Source organism: Passer domesticus, chromosome 21 (assembly GCF_036417665.1).
Source record: "Passer domesticus isolate bPasDom1 chromosome 21, bPasDom1.hap1, whole genome shotgun sequence".
In the NCBI taxonomy this organism is placed as follows: Eukaryota; Metazoa; Chordata; class Aves; order Passeriformes; family Passeridae; genus Passer; species Passer domesticus.
In genome coordinates, this window is record NC_087494.1 from 5726256 (window position 1) to 5746808 (window position 20553).

General features: G+C 44.7%; 1 protein-coding gene across 1 annotated transcript in view; it reads right to left on the reverse strand.

Moving 5' to 3' along the window:
• LMNB2 (lamin B2) overlaps positions 1-18979 on the reverse strand; it is a 28552-nt gene extending 9573 nt beyond the window's left edge. The window contains exons 1-4 of the mRNA XM_064396271.1: positions 18707-18979; positions 12028-12164; positions 2585-2741; positions 1774-1899 (exon numbers count right to left, since the gene is read on the reverse strand). Coding sequence (XP_064252341.1) covers positions 1774-1899; positions 2585-2741; positions 12028-12164; positions 18707-18943 — 657 coding nt within the window. The 5' untranslated portion in view covers positions 18944-18979. The remainder of the gene's footprint in view (positions 1-1773; positions 1900-2584; positions 2742-12027; positions 12165-18706) is intronic.
• Positions 18980-20553: the final 1574 nt, after the last annotated feature.

Genomic DNA, 20553 nt, shown 5'->3' on the forward strand with positions numbered 1-20553 from the left:
CAGAGTTTGCACTAAGAAATGTGCATTTTTAGAAATGCATGAGTTTTCTGTGCTTAAGAACACTGGTTGCAAACTAGTAAGGTAAGGCTTATTCATGCACTTATTCATGCAGAGACCTGGCCAAGTCTGAATGTATGGCATGAGAAAAACAATTTCTTCCTTCAGGGCAGGACAAACAACCAAGGAGTGGTTCTGAGTACTGGGAGGAGACCTGAAGTTAGCAGCAGGGCCATGAGGAACAACAGCAAGTGAAGCAAGGCTCAATTTTGCTAGACTGGAGTCATAGAAGACTAACACATACTCAAAGCAACTTTACTAGTTGTTTAGCAGAAATGCTCTACATCTAAAATAGATCCCCAGAAACATGTCCTTTTACTAGCAGCAATGTGCTCTGAAGTGATATGGAATAAGCTTTTCTTTCTGTGGTTAATTTTTACACCAAGAAAACTAGCAAGCAGCAGTCTCTCAGTAACTGTAGGCAATGACAACTCAGAAGCTAAAGAAATGTCATGGGGGACTAGAAAGGATCAGGTGAAAGGCTGAGCTGATCCAGCAGTTCAACACCACTAGAATAAGCAGGCCTCACTTCCACACTCCCAGTCACGATGACTCAATTCTAATGGAGATTTGGACCCTTCAGTAAACCAAATCAATTCACTAAGGGAAAGGAAATCAATTTATTGCTTCACATGTTGAACTGGTGCATCCAAGAATCAAAGAGCGTCAGGGGTGCTAAAGAACACACCCTTGAGCACAGTAAGCTTTAGGATCAGCTTCTGCTGTCTCATTTAGTTTCACCTTCAGTCAACAGCAACACATTCTTCCCAAGAAGAAAAGTCATCTTAAGGTCCTACAAACAGATAAGGATCTGTGGATCTGTCACTGCAGTCAGTGTACCAATCCAAGCACTCCAGGGCATGGAAGTGAGACAATGGTCTCAGGCTAATCTCCCTAGTTGGTTTCTTTGCCCTGCTCCAGCCCCTGTCCCCTGTCCTTAGCCACACAGCCCTGTCCCATCCCTTAAACCAGTCTGAGCACTCATTTGGATTCTGCGGTAAATCAACTTAGCCACTAAGCAGTCAAAAATCAAACTCAACCAAGAAAACTTTAGTATGTTTCTAGTTAATCTGGTTGAAATGGTTAGGTGAACAGCGAGCCAAGCATCACACCTAGAGTAGGTGAGATGAACAGCGGAAGCACGTGGCAACTGCTCAGCAGCCACTCCTTGAATGAGCTTGCAGAACCAGCAGAGACGGAATAACCGACGTAACACTTTGCATTGGGTACAGAGAGAAATTCATGCTTTCCTCTCCCAATTCCCACTATTACAAAAATTTTGGTCTTCACTAGAACTATTCAATTAACAGGTGGAAAACTACCTCTGCAATAAGCAAGGCAGTTACATGCTATTCTAGTCAATAAAAACAGGTTATAATCAGGTCCAGCAACCAAAGCTGATGTAAGTAAAGAGCAAGGGCATGCAACCAGGTCCAGTGAGAGGGAAAAAGATTTTCCCTTTCCCAGAGCAGTCAGCTGGCTCCAGTTCACCTGCCCATGGAACAATACTCTTGTCACCTGGCTCTCATACTGACTTCACCACTGATTTAGCATGCAAAAAGGTGTAAAACCTTCACCTATTTTATTATTCAACCCATGTATAGGAAGGATAACACTGATTTTCTCTACCTGGACTACTTAGTAGTTGCTCATAGTCAATTTGATTAAAAGCTACATTAACTTTGGACAGTGGCAAGATTACTAGATTGATAATACCTCCTCAAATACATTCTTCCTGAAATCCAGATCCTCTTGCAAACTCTGGCACCGATTTTCCAGGTCCACACGCATGAGTGTCTCCTTCTCCAACTGCTTCTTTGCCACAGCATGACCATCTTCAGCCTAGTAAAGAATTTTAGAGATAATTTTGTCTGGATTCCTATCTTCCATCCATAAACCTTTTACAGTCTTCATCTGATGTCTTTGGAGCAGTTACTCACAATAACAAAACTAATGTCAAGCCACTGATTTAAAGAAAACCAATCCACACCACCACCAGAAAGAAACACAATAAATAAACAAAAGCCACAGAAAAGCAGAAAGAACAAGTGTGTGTGTGCGTTAATTGATATTTAAACCAAGCCTATATGTTTGCATACCAGCTATTTAAAATGTAGTATTAGCTCAATACATTCTGATACAGGAGCCAAGGATTATTAACTCCTCAAGCACAATATGTTGCACTTTCTTTTTCTTGCTAGCATGGTCCCACTGGGTACTTCAGCACAAGTGTAAAATTATACAGGACCTTACAAAGGACAACATTTAATGACTCAAGATATAGAAACATCAGAAATTTTAAAACAAAATCTTCTGACAACCAAAATGTCTAAAACACTGTGTTGCTTTGGTTGTTTTATATAGATTTCTTACAATTTAGTTTTGTATCCAAGAGAGGCAGCCAAATATTCAGCAGTAAGCAAGATGCATCATTGATGTTCAGACTATAAACTAACTGCAAATAAAGAAGAAATTTATGCTACGCAACCTGCCCCGTGCTGAAGCAAGAGAGCATTCCCTACCATACCTTAGCAAGCTGGGCACGCAGATCAGCCACCTCTGCTTCCAGACTGCGTTTCTCATTCAGGACAGTATTGAGTTCTGCCTCACTTCTATGGAAGAGAACTTCCAGATCCTTGATACGACCCTGAGCCACAGACAAATCTGCATCTTTCTTCTTGTAGCTGGAAAAACAAAAGTACATTATACTTACACATGGGTGCACACCCATCCTGAGCATGTCCTGGTTACAGCCACAGGTGTGTTGCTATCAGACACCTTTTATCAAGCCCAGCTCACCACTATATGGCTCCTGCAGTAGCCTGCAAATGCTTCTGACCACTGACCTGGAACACCCCCAAAATGTGAAGCTGGTACCATGTTCTGTAAATGCATTGCACAGTAAAAAACTATCATGGACAGACAAGGGAAAAACAAGAAGGCAATTCTGGCAGCTAAGAGATGGTATTGCATACAAGGTGTAAACAGTACTTTTTCATCTGGCAGCTACACAGCTGATATCTTTTACTTTAGAGTACAGCCCACAAAGCAAAGTACATGCAATGGCCAAAGAGGCCTGAACATCCCCAAGGTTTTACATCTGATATGGTCAAGCATATTCCTTATGATGTATTCCCACAAAAAGTAGTAAAGTAAAATAATCCACTATGGAAATGTGTCACCTTTCAGGAATAAACCAGTATTTCTTCAACAGTATTCATTATGGGCAAAGCATGTCCGAGTGCTTTAAATATCATTATTTGAGTTATTATATCCAACTTGCAGATATGACCAAGATAATCTTCCTTCTGCCCACCAAGTAATTTATCAGTCTTTTCATCTAACATAGTGACTTTCTGCAGCTTTTCTCAGCATGTATCATGATGTTATTAAAAAAAGGATCTGTTATGTGCTATAATCCTTCCTTGTTGCTGCTTAAGCTCACTGTTCTAGTCTCACACCACATGGGACAGAGGGAACAGGTTTTTAATTTTTTTCTCTTAAGTCATCGCAGACACTTTTTCTCTTTTCCTTTCTTCACACTTCTAATCTATAGATACGTAGTTTGCACCTATTGTCCATAAGCTGCTTTAAGGGCCCACAGAAATAACTTCGAAGAGAATTCCTACTACATATAGGCTTTTAAAAGCTCTGTATTCAATCTGCAACTCCAAACATGGAAAAAATTATTATGTTTGCAAAGAGGAAAAAAAACCCTGAAAACCAGTGTTCTAGATTAATACAAACCTTGATGCCCAGCCCGGATCCTGAAGCTTGGTTCCCAAAATCCTCATCATTTGTACTGTCTTCTTGAATTTCTGATTTGCTTGAATTGGCCAGAATTACTTTATGAAAATCCTCCATTATTGGGTATTGGTGTGCCTTACACACAATGGTTTGCCTTTGGCTCATACAGTGGTTTACCAATAGTTTACATGGTTCAGCATGATGTGCATCTTTTTTCTAAGCTGACATCTTTATTTTGTGATGTGTTCAGCTTGTGTTTTCTTTGTATTTCATGGTGTAGATCTTAGAATTTGTTTTCATTTAACTATAACCAATTTTTCTTATCATCAGTCCAATCTGTCACTGTGAATTCTGTTCTGCAACATATGTGCAGTGTCTTCACACTCATCAGCTTGCAGGAGGCACAGACAAAACATGGCTTCTATTTAAAAGACAGTTATTTAGCAGTAGTCAGAAGGTCACAAGTGCTATGTTACACATGTGTTGTAAAACAAGCCACTGTGCCTGCGTCACACCAATCAGACCTGGGAGCCTTCTGCCTGTGCAGGACTCAAAGGGCAAAAGCTGTTTCACTCTGATCGTGAACAGCAGTACGTGCTCACACAGCCTCCTGCTTCCTCCCACCTGCAGAAGCCAGGCAGCAAGAGAGTGCTTCCAGGGATGGGAATGAATAGAAGTGTTTGATGTACAGCTTGAACCATAGAGAATTCCTGACAGTGGTAAGTAACTTTGGTCCCCTCAAGGACAGTGACAACATAGCAAGCTATTTTAATTTTTATTTTCACTTATAATTTCTGCCCGGTTTATTGCCTTCATGCAAAAACATGGCAGAGGTTTTACAAAGATACAACTGCTTTGGGGGGGGGTCTCTGAGATTTTAAAAAGTTCCTACAAGCAGTCAATCCACCTACATGTGTCAATGCTTCAAGGAACACCAGGTAACTCTCCAAGTAGGTAACTCTTGAGAGCTCTTTTTTCCCAGAAAGAGCCAAGTTTGTTCCAGGGAAATGTTTCAGTGACCACAGAATCACAGCATTGTTTGGGTTGGAAGGGACCTTAAAGCCCATCTCATTCCAACCGTGTCATGCTCCAAGCCCTGTCCAACTTGGCCTTGAACACTTCCAGGATGGGGCAGACACAACTGCTCTGGGCAACCTGTTCCAGGCCTTCACCCCCCTCACAGGGAAGAATTTGTTCCTCATATCAAATGTAAACCTACTGTCTTTCAGTCTGAAGCCATGCTCTGTTGTTCTGTCCCTACTTATAGGAAGGTAGCAGGCAGAGGAAGCCACAGCATGACATTCACCCCTCTTAGAGCCAGGAGCATCCAGCTTCAGCAGGACTGCTAAAACAAGCAGAATGATGGCACCTGACAGATACTGACCTTCAGACCTGGTTTGACCTGGGGAAAAATGACGCTGATAAAGATATGAACTGCACTTCATGAACAACAGGACAGGAGATTTTCCTTAACCACACCATTAGAGTTACCTCTGCCAATGAATAGACCTTATTCACTTCACCAGGTCTGGTTCAACAGTCACAGGGAGGGTGGTGTTCTACCCAAGCAGAAGTCTTGTGCACCTCACCATAAATTAGTTATTCCCATCCATACCTCCTCCACTAATCCCCTCCCTCCAGTAGTCAAAAGTTTTGTCAAACAGTTGAAGATGAAACACAAACGCTGGAAGCCATTACACAGCATATAGGATAGAACCATACATGCTACAGAATGATATGAGAATGGCTATTTTTACAACAATATTTTAATTCTTGATTTAAAAGTATGTCCCTACTCCTGATACAAACATCTTTAAACTAAAAGTTAAGCTGTTCCTTACATCATATAAATGGTGTTTGAACATCCTAAAGATATTTAACTTTTTATAAAGTGAAACTACCCAACTGCTTTATGAACCTAGTTATGAACTTGGTTCAAAAGAAAAAAATTTACATTCATGAGTTGCATTCAAGTAAAAATATATATGTATGGTAGATGTTGTAAAATACACAGAATGACAGAATGGATAGAAGGGATTCTAAATCTCATCTTGTTTCACCCCTCCCATGGGTAGGGACACCTTTCATTAGACTGGGTTGGCTCCAAGCCCCATCCAGCCTGGCCTTGAACACTTCCACACAGATGGGGCAGCCACAGCTGGTTGGATACTATGTTCTACCCTCAGAGGGTGCTGGGGCATTGAACAGGCTCCCCAGGGAATGATCACAGCCCCAAGGCTTCCGGAGCTCAAGGAGAATTTGGACAAGACTCTCAGACACAGAGTGGGATTTTGGGGTGTCTGTGCATGGCCAGGAGTTGATTTGGTGTTTTTTGTGGGTCCATTCCAGCTCAGGATATTCCATGATTCTATGACTGAGTGCCTCACCACCCTAACATGGAAGACTTCCTTTCTAATATCCTAATCTAATGCTGCCCTATGTCAATATGAAGCCATTCACCCTTGTCCTACCACTACTGCCTTGTCCTAATCCCTCTCCCTCTCTTGGAGCCCCTTTAGGCATAGGAAGGGTCTCTGAGATTTCCCTGGAGCCTTCTCTTCTCCAGGTGAACAACCCCAGCTCTCCCAGACTGCCTCCGGTGCAGAGGGGCTTCAGTCCTCAAAACACCAGAACATGTGGTTGTCCTCTGGACTCACTCCAGTAGCTTCACATTATTCTGATCACGGGTCCCCAGAACAGAACGCAGTACTCTGGGTGGGCTTGAAGGGGCACATCCCTTGACCTGCTGGCCATGCTTCTTTGGACGCAGTTCAGGGTTTGATCAGCTTTCAGGGCTGCAAGTGGACGTTGTTAGCTCAAATTCAGTTTTTCATCCATTGATACTTGTATCTCCTCAGGGCAATGCTTGATCCATTCTCCACCCAGCCTGTGTCTGTGATGGGAATGACCCAGCACATATGCAGAACCTTATACTTGGCCTTGATGAACCTCATATGGGGTTCACACGAGCCCACTTCTCTAGCCTGTTCTCATCTCTTTAGATGGTATCCCTTCCCTTCAGTGCATCAACTGCACCACACATGTTTTGGATGGCTCCTCTTTCTTGTTAGAAGGAAGTGCTTCCTGCCCCTTGCACCCCTCATGCCCTAGTTTCACATTCAGTTTCAGGGTACTCTGGAAGTCTTACAGAGATGATGAGCTGGTGGCTCCTGAGATAACAGGAGCCAACAGGGAAACACATGTGAAATACTGCCAAGAAATTAAGGGCATTCATTTAAGAAGACAATACAGACAACAGTCCAGTTGTTTCTCTATACAAATGCATGCAGGATGGGCAGTAAATAAGAAGAGCTGGAAGCCACTGTGGTGCTGGAAAGCTGCAAGCTAGCTGCTGGTGAAACTTGGTGGAATCTCATGACTGGACTTCAACTATCAACAGCCACAGGCTGTCAAGCATGGACAGGTGAGGAAGAAGGGGTGGAGGGGTTATCCTCCCCAAAAAGTGAATTGAATGTGAAAGGCTATCTCTAAAGAACAGCCATAAGCATTTTGAAAGCCTATGGGTAAGAATCAGAGACTGAGGCAACAATGGGAACCCTTGTGGTTGGTATCTACTCCTGGCTGACTGGTCAGTTGGAGCCTTTTTGCTCCAGCTACAGGAGTTATTGCACTCGTAGACTCATCCTGCTGTGGGACCTCAATCATCCCAGCATCTGCTGGAAAGTAGCAGGGTGAGCTGTAGGCAATCAAGGAGGCTGTTGGAGAGCACTGAGGATAGCTTGTCAAGCCAGGTGATAAACAGTTCTACCAGATGAGATGAGATGAGATACTGGACCTGATGGTCACCAACACAAATGAGCCAATCAGTGATGTCAAGACAGGAGGCAGCCTGGGTTGCAGTGATCATGCAGTCCAGGAGTCTGCAGTCCTGAGAGACACGGGTCAACTGAGAAGTAATGAAGAATGAATTTTAGGAAAGCAAACTGCCTATTGTTGAAGAAGTTGGTCAATAGCACCCTGTCACTATGATATTTTATGAAAAATCCTTTGTTAGGATTTTTCCCTCCTAAGGAGCTGAGGGCCTCAGGAAAGAAATGTAAACAATAACTATCTGCTGCTGTGGAATGCAAGAGGTGCATCTTCCATTAGTCCATGTGGATTGTTTTCAATTGATGACCAATCACAGCCACCTGTGTTGAGGCTGTGAGCAGTCACAAGATTTTGTTATTCATGCTATTCTATTCTTATTCTTTCAAGCCTTCTGATGATATTTTCTCTCTGTTCTTTTAGTATAGTTTTAATGTAGTATTTTAGTATAATATATATCATAAGGTAATAAGTCAACCTTCTGAGAAAATGAAGTCAAGCCTCATGTCTCCACACTTGGAGAGTCCTCAACAGCACCCCCTAGGAAACTGCCCTCAGGGACAAGGGAGAAGATCTTTTAGGAAATTTTCTAGATCACAAGAGCTCTTGATCCTCAGGACTGGAAGGCAAGAGACCAGCATGGATGAGTTGAGACCAGCAGGTGAAACTAAAAGGTAAGATAATGAAGAGGCAGTATTAATATGGGCTTGTGGATGCCAGCCGGTCAGGGAGAAATGGCAATCATTTCTCACAGTGGCTTGTGAGACTTTTTAGGGATTTGTAAGAATGTGATAACTTGTTAGTATAAACAATCTGCAGCTGGTGTTTTTCCACCTAGTTTTCCTGCTCTTCTCAAGGATGGTGTGTGTGAGAAAGATTTTTTTATTAACTACACAACCAAGTGGAATGTATCGTATCAGTCTATAATAACTGAAGATTCTTTTGTAATAAAGCCTTCTTTTCTCCTCTTGCATTTGGGTCGTTCATCTGTTCTTGTGTCATTCTTGGTGCTAGGGTGACATGGGCTGGTATCCTAGCAAAAGTATGGAGACATTGCCTGGTTGTGAAGGATAGGGTCAGTAAGGCCAAGGTACAGCTGAAGTTGAACTTAGCAAGAGACACCAAGAAAAACAAGAAGATCTTTTGCAGGTATGTTAGTCAGAAAAGGAAGGTCAAAGCAAGTCTACTTCTTTGATGAACAAGCCTGGCAAAGTGGTTCAGACAAGAAGGTTGATGTACTCAACAACTATTATGCTTCAGCCTTCAATGGCAACCTCTCCAGCAGACAGACCACAAAACAGGAACTGGGAAGGCAAAATAGCTCACACTGTAAGAGAAGGTTAGGTTTGTGACCACCTGAGAAACCTGAGTCCAAGTCTGTGGGACCTGACAAGATGCACCCCAGAGGAACTGGTTGATGTAGCTGCCAAGCCACTCTCCACGACATTTGAAAACTCACGGCAGTCAGATGAAGGCCCAGACAAAAGGGAAACATTGCACCCATTTTTCAAAAGGATGGGAAGGAGGACCTCAGGAGTTACTACCTGCCAACCACACCTTTGTACCTGAGAACATCATGGAACAGATGCTCCCAAAAGCTCTGCAAAGGCATACAGAGCACAGGGAAATGATTCAGGACATCCAGTACAGCTTCTCCCAGTGGCCTTCCCTTGCCCACTGATGGAGTCACTTAATTGTGGAAGGGCTATGAATATTGTCTGTCTATATCCTGTAAGGCCTTTGATAACGTCCCCCCGCAAAATCCTTCTCTGATTGCACAGGTAAAATTAGACAAAGGCATCAATGAAGAAAAGTAATGGGCATATGCATAAACATAAAAGAATTTGAAAATTCAGAGCTAATTTGGTTTTTGTAAAGGAAGGCAAGGAGCATAAGCAGGGGTAGAAACCCTGCACAGAAGGGCTCTAAGAGGCCTTACTCTAAGGTGGCACCCTTACCACCACCGCAAATAATAAACTACTCCAGAAAAAGCCTTGGGATGCTTCTTGTTGACTTAGTAGGGAAAATTATATCCAATTATCTCAAACACTAAAAATCCCCAGAAAATGTTACAACGCTGGTAACACAGAGAAAAAAAAATCTAAACAAATATGTGCCCCAGAATCCAAGCCCTGGGAGCTGAATTTGCACTCATATGGAACTCTGGCATAGTGTTATCTGTCAGTATCTGAACAAGATACAGAAAGACATAAGCAGAAGGGCTTCCTCTGAAGTCCATTACATTGACAAAAAAAACTTGTTCTTTCCTAGACCACAGGTGCTGTCTCAAATCCTTGTGTCCTATCCAAGGCTCTTGATGCAGGTTGGTCAGCTGCTTCACAAGTTGAAATTGTGCAAGTAGTCAGCTCCAGGAAGGAACTAAACACAGGATAACCCTTAGGCTCCTTTGGGCACAAACCAGACCTGATGTTACCACCTCCAACTGTACTCTGTGGCTTCCCTGGAGTATCTTCAGTGCCTTCAGAGCTTTCCATGGTCACAAACCCAGGCTTTGGGAGAAAAAAATAAATGGGGTATCTGCTAATAAACCAGGAGGTTGACTGTGATCCTATGTTGCAAGGGAAGTCTATTATCTCCTGTCCCAGCAAACCAGCCTATTCCAAGCAAACAACAGAATGGCAGTGTTTGGGATCACTCCTGGCCAGACTGTGCTGTCATCCTTAAATCTCTCCTCTGTTATGAGCTTGAAAGAGAGATACAGGCAATAGTAGTGAATTTTACGTGCACAATTTTCCACAAGGTATTTGTACAATCTCATAGGGCTATCAAAAGTCTAAAGAATAGGAATCAACTGGATTCTCATTACCTGCCAAGTGAAGATACTTCTTACAAGGATACATTAATCAAAACAGAGAAATATGAGAGGTGAACCAAATTCCCGGTTACTACTGTTGCTCTCTTATGGAGTTTGCTTTAAAAGCCAAGCAAGAAGAGTACCTGCTATCACAAGATCAGAGAGACAACCTTAAAGTCCACATGATGCCAGCTGCCATGCAAAATACACTATCCAAAATAAATGCCAAGACTGCTGGCCTGAGGCTTTGAAGAGGAAAAACAGTCCCAACAGGAACATCACAGTAGGGCTGGGTGGGATTCACCTCACTGCACTTCAGGGGTTTTACAGCTGGCCTAGTTACCAGAGGGGTTTTTCATGGTTAACAAAAGCTGAGCTAACCAAGTCCACAAATACCAGCACACAACTTGCCTGACCACATGCAGGCCTATGGTATTGGCTGTGCTTTAACAGACTTTACACCGACTCAAATGCAGATGCTTACACTATCACCATTTCATGTTTGGACAGTTGTTTTAGGGCAAATTCAAAAAATATCTCCAATGGCTGACTTCAAAAAAAGCAGAGAAAATTAGTATCTAGGGATATAGCAAAATTTACAGAGAAAACATGAAATGCTTTATCATAAATCATCTAGCTGGCCAGAAAAAAAAGACAGGGAAAGGAAACACTTAAGTCCTTTTATAACCACTTAGTTGCAAATGAAAAGAGATGAGAGACTTACAGCAGGCCTTAGTGGCACTGCCAGATTAAAACTTATTTTATGGCTGACAACATTGATAAACAGGTGATGTACATAATGATCTGCTCGGGAAAAATGTGTAATTCCTGAATCTTATATATTAAAATAGGCAGCAAAATTCAATTAGAAGCAAAAATTTATTTTTCCACTACATATATTAATTTTTAAATGAAGTTTCTACTGCTAAACAGTATTTGATTACAAATAATTCCCATGGGAATTGAAATAATGGATTCTACTTGGCTTCAGGAACGAGTTTATTATGCCAGTTCTCTGTGGTGCAAACTGAACAGCAGTTAAAAAAAATTTAGTCAGTACAACGTCTTCTCCCAGCACATTTACATTGTGGCTTCATGTCTTTTCAAGGCAACACTGCTTCCATATTCCCAAACTGCTCAGGGCCAACATTTTCCCTATTCTTCCATTTCTCCCATCACTCATACAGTGAGCCAGACCAAATAAAAATCATTAATTAACCCTCCTTGGATGGATCAATTTTAATCTAGGTCTCTTTCTCAATCTAGTTTACCAAGCAGCTGCACACACACGTGTTCACGTAAAGGGAGGTATGACAGGACAAAGCAGGTACAGCCATTTGCTTGAGTCTCACATTACATGACATTCATCTTACATTTACAAATGCACTTGTCTATACACTGCTGGAATTATGTGCTCTGACCAGCTGTACCAACAATCAGAAGGATTTTCCCTCTGACAAACCTGTATCTTCTCACAGATCTCCTTCCAGGAGGTGTTTTAAGAAGCATCATTAGTATCATTTCCACAGCAAATATTGCCCATTCTAATTGAAAGAAAAGAAATTGAATACCCTCCTCACCTTTTATTGAACTCCTCAAGTTCTGCTCTCAGTTTTCCTATTTCAATTTGTAATCTAGCCCTCTCTTTGGCAGTTTCATCCAGAACTCTTCGAGCATCAGCCAGTTCAGATTCATAGAGACTCTTGATTCCACTCACCTAAGGGGAAAAAAAGTATTTGGGTATGAGAACATCACAACAACTATCAAAGAACTGAAACATAGGACCAGTTTACACACAAGTTTCTTTGAAAAAGGATGTATGATATGATTTCTGCCATTTAAGAACATTCTATATTGAACATTTTCAATGAATGAGCAACCCAAAGATTTAGTTTTTATTACTACTGCAACAAAACATACTATGTTTGAAATGTGCAAACCTTCCCAAGAGATAAACTGAACTAGATCAGTGCACCTTACAATCTTAACTTCAATTATTCGCCCTTATTCCCAATACTGGTGCTTTGGGAGATCTTTTGTTTTTTAACACTTGAAGACATTTTGTGGAATACAAGCCCAAGGGTCCATTTTGACTCTGCTGTTCTTCCACTACAAAGCTACAAAGGGTCTGAAACCACATGAACTAAAGAAATGTGAACTGTTCAGAAGTGAGCTTCCACTCTTGTTCTCTATCTCAGAGGGTAAAGAACTACAGACTTCTCCCTGTCCCAAAATAATCTATCATATAATCAGTAATACAGACTGCATGAGGTACCTGGAAGTCTTCTATACCTTTATATTTTTTTATAAGACAAATTATTTGAAAGTCACATCAGACAGCTAAAATGCAGACCATGTAAGATTGCTACTTTTGCTTCTGTGAAAGGATACCAGGACAACTTTCACAGAATCATAGAATATGCTGAATTAGACCTGTCAGGAGTATCATGTCCAACTCCTGGCCCTGCACAGGGCACCCCAACAACACTACACTGTGCCTGAGAGTGTTGCCCAAATGCTCTTTGAGCACTGGCAGCCTTGGTGCTCTGAGCACTTCCCCAGGGAGCCTGTCCAGTGCCCAACCACCTCCTGGGAAAAAACCTTCTGACATCCAAGCCAAACCTCCCCAACTCAGTTCCATGCTGTTTCCTCATGCTCTCTCATTGGTCATGAGAGTGTACAGACTAGTACCTGCCTCTCATGAGGAGGTTGAAGACTGCATTGAGGTCTCCCCTCAGTCTGAACAAACCAAGTGCCCTCAGCAGCTCCTCACACAGCTTCCCCTCTAGACCCTTTCCTATCCTTGTGGCCCTTCTTTGGACACTTCTCTATTAGCTTAATGTCTTTTATACTGTGGTGCCCAAAACTGCCCCCAGAACTCAAGGTGAGGCTGCTCCAGTGCAGAGCAGAAGGACACAATCCCCTCCCTCACCCAGCTGGCCTGATGCCCCTAAGGACATGGTTGGCCCTCCTGGCTCCAGGGCACTGCTGACTCAGATCCAACTTGCCATCAGTCAGAACCCCCAGGTTGCTTTCTGTAGCCTCTCTTCAGCTTCTCATTCCCCAGTCGATCCACACAACCACGCTGCCCCATCCTAGAGGCACCATCTAGCACCTGCCCTTGTTAAGCTTCACATGGTTGGTGATTTTCCATCTCTGGTTGGTCAGCATTTCCCTGGAGAGCCTCTCTGCCCTTGCAGCTGTTGACAGCTACTCTCAATTTAGTGTCATTGGCAAACTTCCTTAGAATCCCTCTGAGTACTGCATCCAAGGATCACTGATGAAGATGATGGGCTGAGGTTGGAGACCCATGGAACTTCACTTGTGACCAATGTCAGCCTGATGTTCCTCTGTCACTATAACCCATTGTGCCCAACTTGTGAGCCAGTTCCTCACTCAGCGTGTGACAGGGTTATCCAGCTGTATGCTGGACATTTAATCAGGTGGATCCTGTCTCTCTGAAGCAGTTGTGAATCCTGAAAGAGTTCCTTAAAGAATCAAAGAATGAGTTGGGTTGGAAAAGACCTCAAAGCTCATCTCATTCCACCCCTGCCATGTGCAGGATCACCTTCCGCTATCCCTGTTTGTTCCAAGCCTCAATCTGGCCTGAACATTTCCAGGGATGGGGCAGCCACAGCTTCTATGAACAGAGCAGAGGTGCAGAATCCCCCCTCCCCTGCTGCCCACAATGGGGGCTCAGCCTATCACAGAGGATGGTTTCTGGGGGTTAGTGCCAATGGTCAGGGCAGGTTCAGCCCCTCACTCACCAACACCCCCAAGTGTCCTTCCTCCCAGAGTGACTCTCAATCCATTCTCCACACAGCCTAAATTTGCACTGGGAGTTTGTTGTAGAATCCAAAACCCTCTTGCCAACAGCAGTTGTGTAATCCAGAGTTGCTCTGCAGGATTTGCTTGACTATCCTCAAGCCCTTCACTCTCCCCACACCACCTGGGCTCTGATGACACTGACAATCATTGTCTTGATTTGAAAGACAGGTGTCTGCCAAGGAAGGCAGAAACCTCCCTAGGAATGAAAAATGTGACCTCTTCTCCCCAAATTATTATAACTTTGAAATGATGGGACTTTCAGGCAAAGATATGGGAAAATGAGTAACAGTTCTTTACTAGTATGCTTATGTATAACAAGGCAAACAAACAAGAGCAGCAACAAACAGAAGCACAGAGCCAGCCCCAGTCCCAAGCACAGCCCCAGCCCCAAGCACAGCCAACGACAAGTGACTCTAGACAAATTTGCTGATGAAATATTAATCTCATAAGAATACATTAATGTGCAAAACACAAGTGTATTCCAACCAGGTGTGGCTCAATATTTTCTTATTTAGCCAGTTATAGATTGACAAAGGACTGCCAGTCAGCTATGGTTCAGGCCCACCAAGAACATCAGTCAAGTTCTCAAGAACAATGAAGATATGTGTTATGTCACCTCCAAGATGACATTTACAGCGCCAGAAAACTATTCAACCCAATATTTCAGAAGATGCAACTTGAGTGACCCAACGTCCACAGAAGCATCTAAGCATGTATTTTGCAGGTGACAACTAGGCAACACCAAACCCTCATATCCTGGTCATGACAGTAGCTCTGGCCACCACACATGGTGCACACAAAGGGCATGGTAGCTCCAACACTGGCAGGTAAGAGGAAACCACGTAAGACTGCATCTCTGTAGGCGTGAGTGCACCTGCACTCACCCCCATGGAGACACGGGTGAAGAGGGAACCCCATAGATCCTACTTTTGTTACAAGGGCAATCACTGTCAGCAGCTGAGGCTCCCAAGGATCATATTTCTCTAATTCTCCTTTGAGGGGGTGAGCACAGTGGGATATCCTCTGAACAGCACAGTAATCCCTCCTGTCCCCATCAAAACATGTTTTCCAGAAGGCTACAACCATACGCGCTGCAGGAGAGAGTCGGGAGTTAGTAAAACGCAACTGAGGAAAGCTCTAGGACTGTTCTCTTAGCTCTTCCAGTATGTCTCCTCCCAGCCTCACAAATTAATTACTGCAACAGTGACCCAACACAGTGAGAACAGCATCAGTCATGTACTAAGGATGCAGAAAAACAAGGGGATGAACTCAATTTCTCTTCTGTCACAGGCTAACTTACACAAGGGCAGTGATGGAGGAAAGCACATAGAGAAGGAATGACAACAGTTAGAGGTTCCCTCAGCCACATCTGCAAACTTTTTTTTTGTATTTTTCTAAGAGCTTACAGTATACACTTTTTATTTGTCCATGTGCCTACTGCATACAAGTAAAGCAGCATTGGACAGGGTTAGAAAAAAGGCTATAATTAATAAAGAACTAAAGATTAATCAACTGCAAAGCTCCTTTTCTCTGCTCTTAAGAGATGGCAACCCCGTGTTCATCAAAAAGAACAGGAATTATATTTTTCTAAGACCATGCTGAGACTGCCACACAAACAGCAAACAGCTGCTTTCTGCAATCTTGTTCAAGTTGGTGATTGAAACAATGAGGAAAAAGAACATCCTGATCAGCTGATTATTAAAGAATCTCTGACAGAACAACGACTACAGTCCTTGCCTGATCAGCAGCAGTAGAACTTCTCTCATCCAGAAGACACTACCCTAAACCAGAACTTTGAGCACAGCTCAAAACCGTTCCCACACATGCAGGGTTGGGGCAGGGGGTGTCAGGAATGGTCACCCATTACTCAGGACATGTCATGTCAGCAAATAACAGTCTCACCCAGCTCAGGTATGGTCCCTGTGGGATACTGGAGTGACAAGCAAAGAACAAACACCTCTCTCATGATAACCACGGTTCTGTATACTGCTTGCCATAGCTATCCCTAACCTTGAGAAATCCACCTTTGATCATGGACCCCTATCATCTGCTCTCTAGACAGAAGTCTGAGGTAGTAACCAAGGGCCCATTGGTGAGCAGTCCTTCCTGTCTGCTTCCCACAATGTCCATGATCCCACCTACCACAGTGGCAGGCAGTGTTTTCTGCCATTACCAAAGAAAAGCCAAAAATAACAGAATACTGAATTAGCTTTTATAAATAATACATAAGATCAGACTCAAATTTACACACAGTTGAGGACAACAAATGGGAATTTTCATTTTGAACACTGTGGAAAAAGAAAATAGTCTCCTATAAGCATGCAGAGCTTAGATGCTTAAAGATTTAATAATGCAGAGAGAACAGTATGTAAATTTCACTGGACTATGTTTAACTGTGCTTCCACACAGAAGTTAGAGCTGCTTTGGGGTTTGTTTGGGGGAGGTTGTGGGATTTGGAGGATTTATTTTTAATTAATATCTTATTTCACACTAAGCCTAATAATTTTATGAATGCAAATTCCAACAATTAATAATTGTTGGAATTTGCTGAATTGTCAGCAGAAAATCCAATTTACTAGGCTGGTCCTGAAAGTGAAAGGACAGGATTCTCCCATTCCAGTAAACAGAAAATCGGACAACTATGTGAAGGCTTACTGCTTCTACAGTCCTAAACCAATGTTCACTACCCAGTACTAAAACAACAAAACTACAAAGTTTCCTTTTGTGGACATACATAAAGAATAAACAGACCTTCCTAACGGGATGAGGAAAGTATTTAACAAAGGTGGTGCAGAGACAAGCCAAAGCATCAGTGCCAAAGAAGAGCTTGATGAATCCTGAAGAAGTTTGCTATGTCTAAGGATTAAGACCTTTTTGAAGTCTGGATGAAAAAAACAGAGGCGGAAAGTTCAAAGTAACCTAAAGGTTCCTATCAATATTCTCAAGTTTATTTTCTGATTACTGCATCAGAATACTTTTCAGAATTGCTCACACAGTACACTGTTACAAACTGTTTTACACTTATGTTAAAACTCTAATGAAATCATATCTATGTTGTCTGCTTGTCCTCTTATTCTTGCTACATATGTGCCATCAACAGAATTACATTCTGCCTCTCGCATTTCAAAGGGATACTCCTTCTAGCCTCCAGCAATCTACACCTTAGAAGTTCCCTAAATTAGATGTGTTTATTTTGTTTATAGCATGATTTCACACGGCAAGTGATGTTTCATGCTTAGAAATAGCTAGTGATTTTGAAAGCATGGAAGTTACAATATATCATTAAATGATACAAAGGGACTTTAAAGGTACTTCTGCTTTGGGCACACATACACTGATTGCAGGTACTCCAAACCATCCCCAAATAAGACATTATAACATCTGCTTACTTAAACTAAATTAAATCAAATCCTCCTCCCAACACCCCAAGAACCATCAAATCAGCATCTCAAGGGGTGAAAGAAGGAAAAAAGACAAAAAAAAAATTAAAAGCGACACAGTGGCACAGCGATCCATCACATCCCAGAAGTTACAGTCCAGGCTGTTTATTGATAGGCTTTCCACAGCACCTTAACATCATCTCAATGGTGGGACACCGCAGCTTGCTGAGGGGGTTTGGACTCGCACAGGACGGGACTGTCCCCAGTGTGTCACCGACTACATCCTTCCGCCACAGGGGAAGGACAGTACCGCGGAAAGCAGACACCACAGAATAGGGAAAAGCAAGGCTTAGGGGAAAAAAAAAAATCATGCAGTTTCCTTCCAAAACTGGAGGAAACAAATCAGTCGCTTACACGGACTTGATTCCGAGTATTTACGGAGTCTGTAAAAGATTTCCTACGGCCAGAGGCAAGGCCAGTCTAAACCATTTCAAATCTCCCATCCCATTGCATCAGCCGTCAAGACCAGAGGCCGTAGGGGACACCCAACACGCCGGTACCAGAGGACTCGTGTGCTATGGGCGCGGGGCACTGGAGGGCTCGGACCGCCCGCGACCCCGGCCGAGCCCCGCCCGCGGCCGAGGGACCCGCAGCGGCTCCGCGCTGCAGCCCGGCCGGCGCGGCAGCACCAATACCGCCCGCAGCGCCGCGTCCGCCCCGCTCCGCTCCCGCCACCGGCACGGGCTCCTCCCCATGCCGAATCCCGCCTTGAATGTGTCGCCAGTAGTCCCTCAGCGCGACCCCGCGGCCGGAGTGCCCCCGGCCGCCCCGAAGGGCCGCGCGGGTAGGTGCTGGGTCTCCACAGCCCCCGCTCCCCGCGCGGCGGACGGGCATGGCGCGGCGGCCGCACGGAGCCGCCACAGCGCAGCCCGCGCCGCGCAGGGAACGGGCGGGAGCTGGCCGGCCGAGCCCCGGGCCGCGCACCCGCCCCGGGACGGAGGCGGGGGGCGCCACACGGGCAGTCGCTGCTCGCCCCCAACTCCGGCCGTACCTCCCGGGTGGTGACCTCCTCCTTCTCCGATATCTTCAGCAGCAGACGGTCGTTCTCCAGCTCCAGTGCCCGCACACGGTCAATGTAAACAGCCAGGCGGTCATTGAGCTGCCGCAGTTCCTCCTTCTCCTGCAGCCGGGAGATGCGGGTCGGCGACAGCGGGGTCCCGCCGGGGGTGCCGCGGCTCGGAGTGCCTGACATGGCGCTGGGCTGGCGGGCGGGCGGGCAGCGACTCATTCAATCCCGCCGCACCAGGGGAGGGAGCGCTAAGATGGCGGGCGGGCGGCCCCTCGCGCCGCGGCGCCGCCTGGGACATGCAGTCCCGGCGCCAAGATGGCCGCGGGGTGCAGCGCTGTCCGCCATTTTGCGGCCGATCGGGGCTCGCGGGCGGTTCGGGCTGCGCGTCACGGACGGAGCCGGGCCTGGGGCCGGTTCTGACCTGAAGAGGTTTTGGTGGCAGCTGCGGAGGGGACTGGAGCGACCGACAGGACTGACCCTCACCCCTTCCTGGCGGAGCAGCAGCCCGGATCCCTCGCGGGGCTCAGGCCTGTGGGCTGATGGTTCCCTGGAAGGGTGTGTTTGTGTTTTCACTGTAGTTCCCTCAAATATCGTTAACAGCCGCCTGTGCCCTGTGCGATTTTGCCCTTTGCTGTCGGCTGTGCACAGGCCAGGGTCCAGGTATGTGCTGAAATGGAGAAAACATGGATTGGACATCCCAAGGTTGATATTTTTAGGAGTGCCTGAAGAGTGATGTTTTTTTGGCTACATAGTCAGACTTTGTACAAACTAAAATTCACCGATAAGTTTTCTGTTCCTGAGTATTTGGAGTCGTATTTTTCCCCAAAACCCCAAATTCTGTCAGTTCTTGCCCATTAACTAGTATAAACTAGATTACCGTTCCTGGTAAAAGCTGTTCCTAGTCTTGAACCTTTTTGCTGAGGGAGCTGAAGAGAGGGCTGAGAAAAAGGAGAAGTTGAAAAAACTGACTGAAAAGTGTGTCATCTATATGCAGACTAAAGAGAAAAAGTAGCAAGAGCATTATGCAAAGGTGGGAGTATAAGTCTGGATAGAGAAACAGGAAAGACAGCAAGAAAATACAGCATACAATGTGAAAACTTAGGTAGAAACAGGGTGAAAAAGTAGGTAGTAGTTATTTGGTCTCAAAATAGAACTAAAACAATCTTCATGTGAAATAAATCCTAGTATCAAGTACACCTCAAACTGGAAAACCTTGGAATAAACCCAGGAATTCTGGATGCTCAATATCCATGTGGGCAAATAGCTGGAAGTCTCTTTAGCAATCACTGCATAAATCACAGGTTTCCACCTGAATGCACTTTACTCAAAATGTCCATCTGATGCAAAACTACTTGTCCTGGCTGCGTGAGACAGCAGAATGCCTGTCCCACCTGCTCGGGCATCCCCTCTCCCGGGACAGCGCTGCGTGTCCCTTCGCCTCCGTCCCCTACCGAGAGCCGAGGGTGGCAGTTTCCACACCAGTCTGTGGAGTGCTGGGTATCAGCGGGTTTCCCGGAGGGTGTTTACGAGTAACAGCTAAAATGAAGCAAGATCACTCCCCGTGCACTTTCTGAAAGGCACAGCCTCTCTACACGAGGGCCACTGCCGGCAGGGCGCTGCCAGTGAGATCTGATGATATGACGGGCGGCTTAGCGCGAAATTCAGCTTTCTGCCTGAATCGGGAAAGGAAGCACAGAGCAGAGACTACAAATCCCAGGGTGCTGTGGTCGCTGCTCGCAGGGAGTCGGATCCTGCCCCACCCGCCCGCTGCGCTTTGTTCCAGCCGCGCTTGGGAGCTGCAGTACAGTACAGCGCGTGTTTTGAATTTT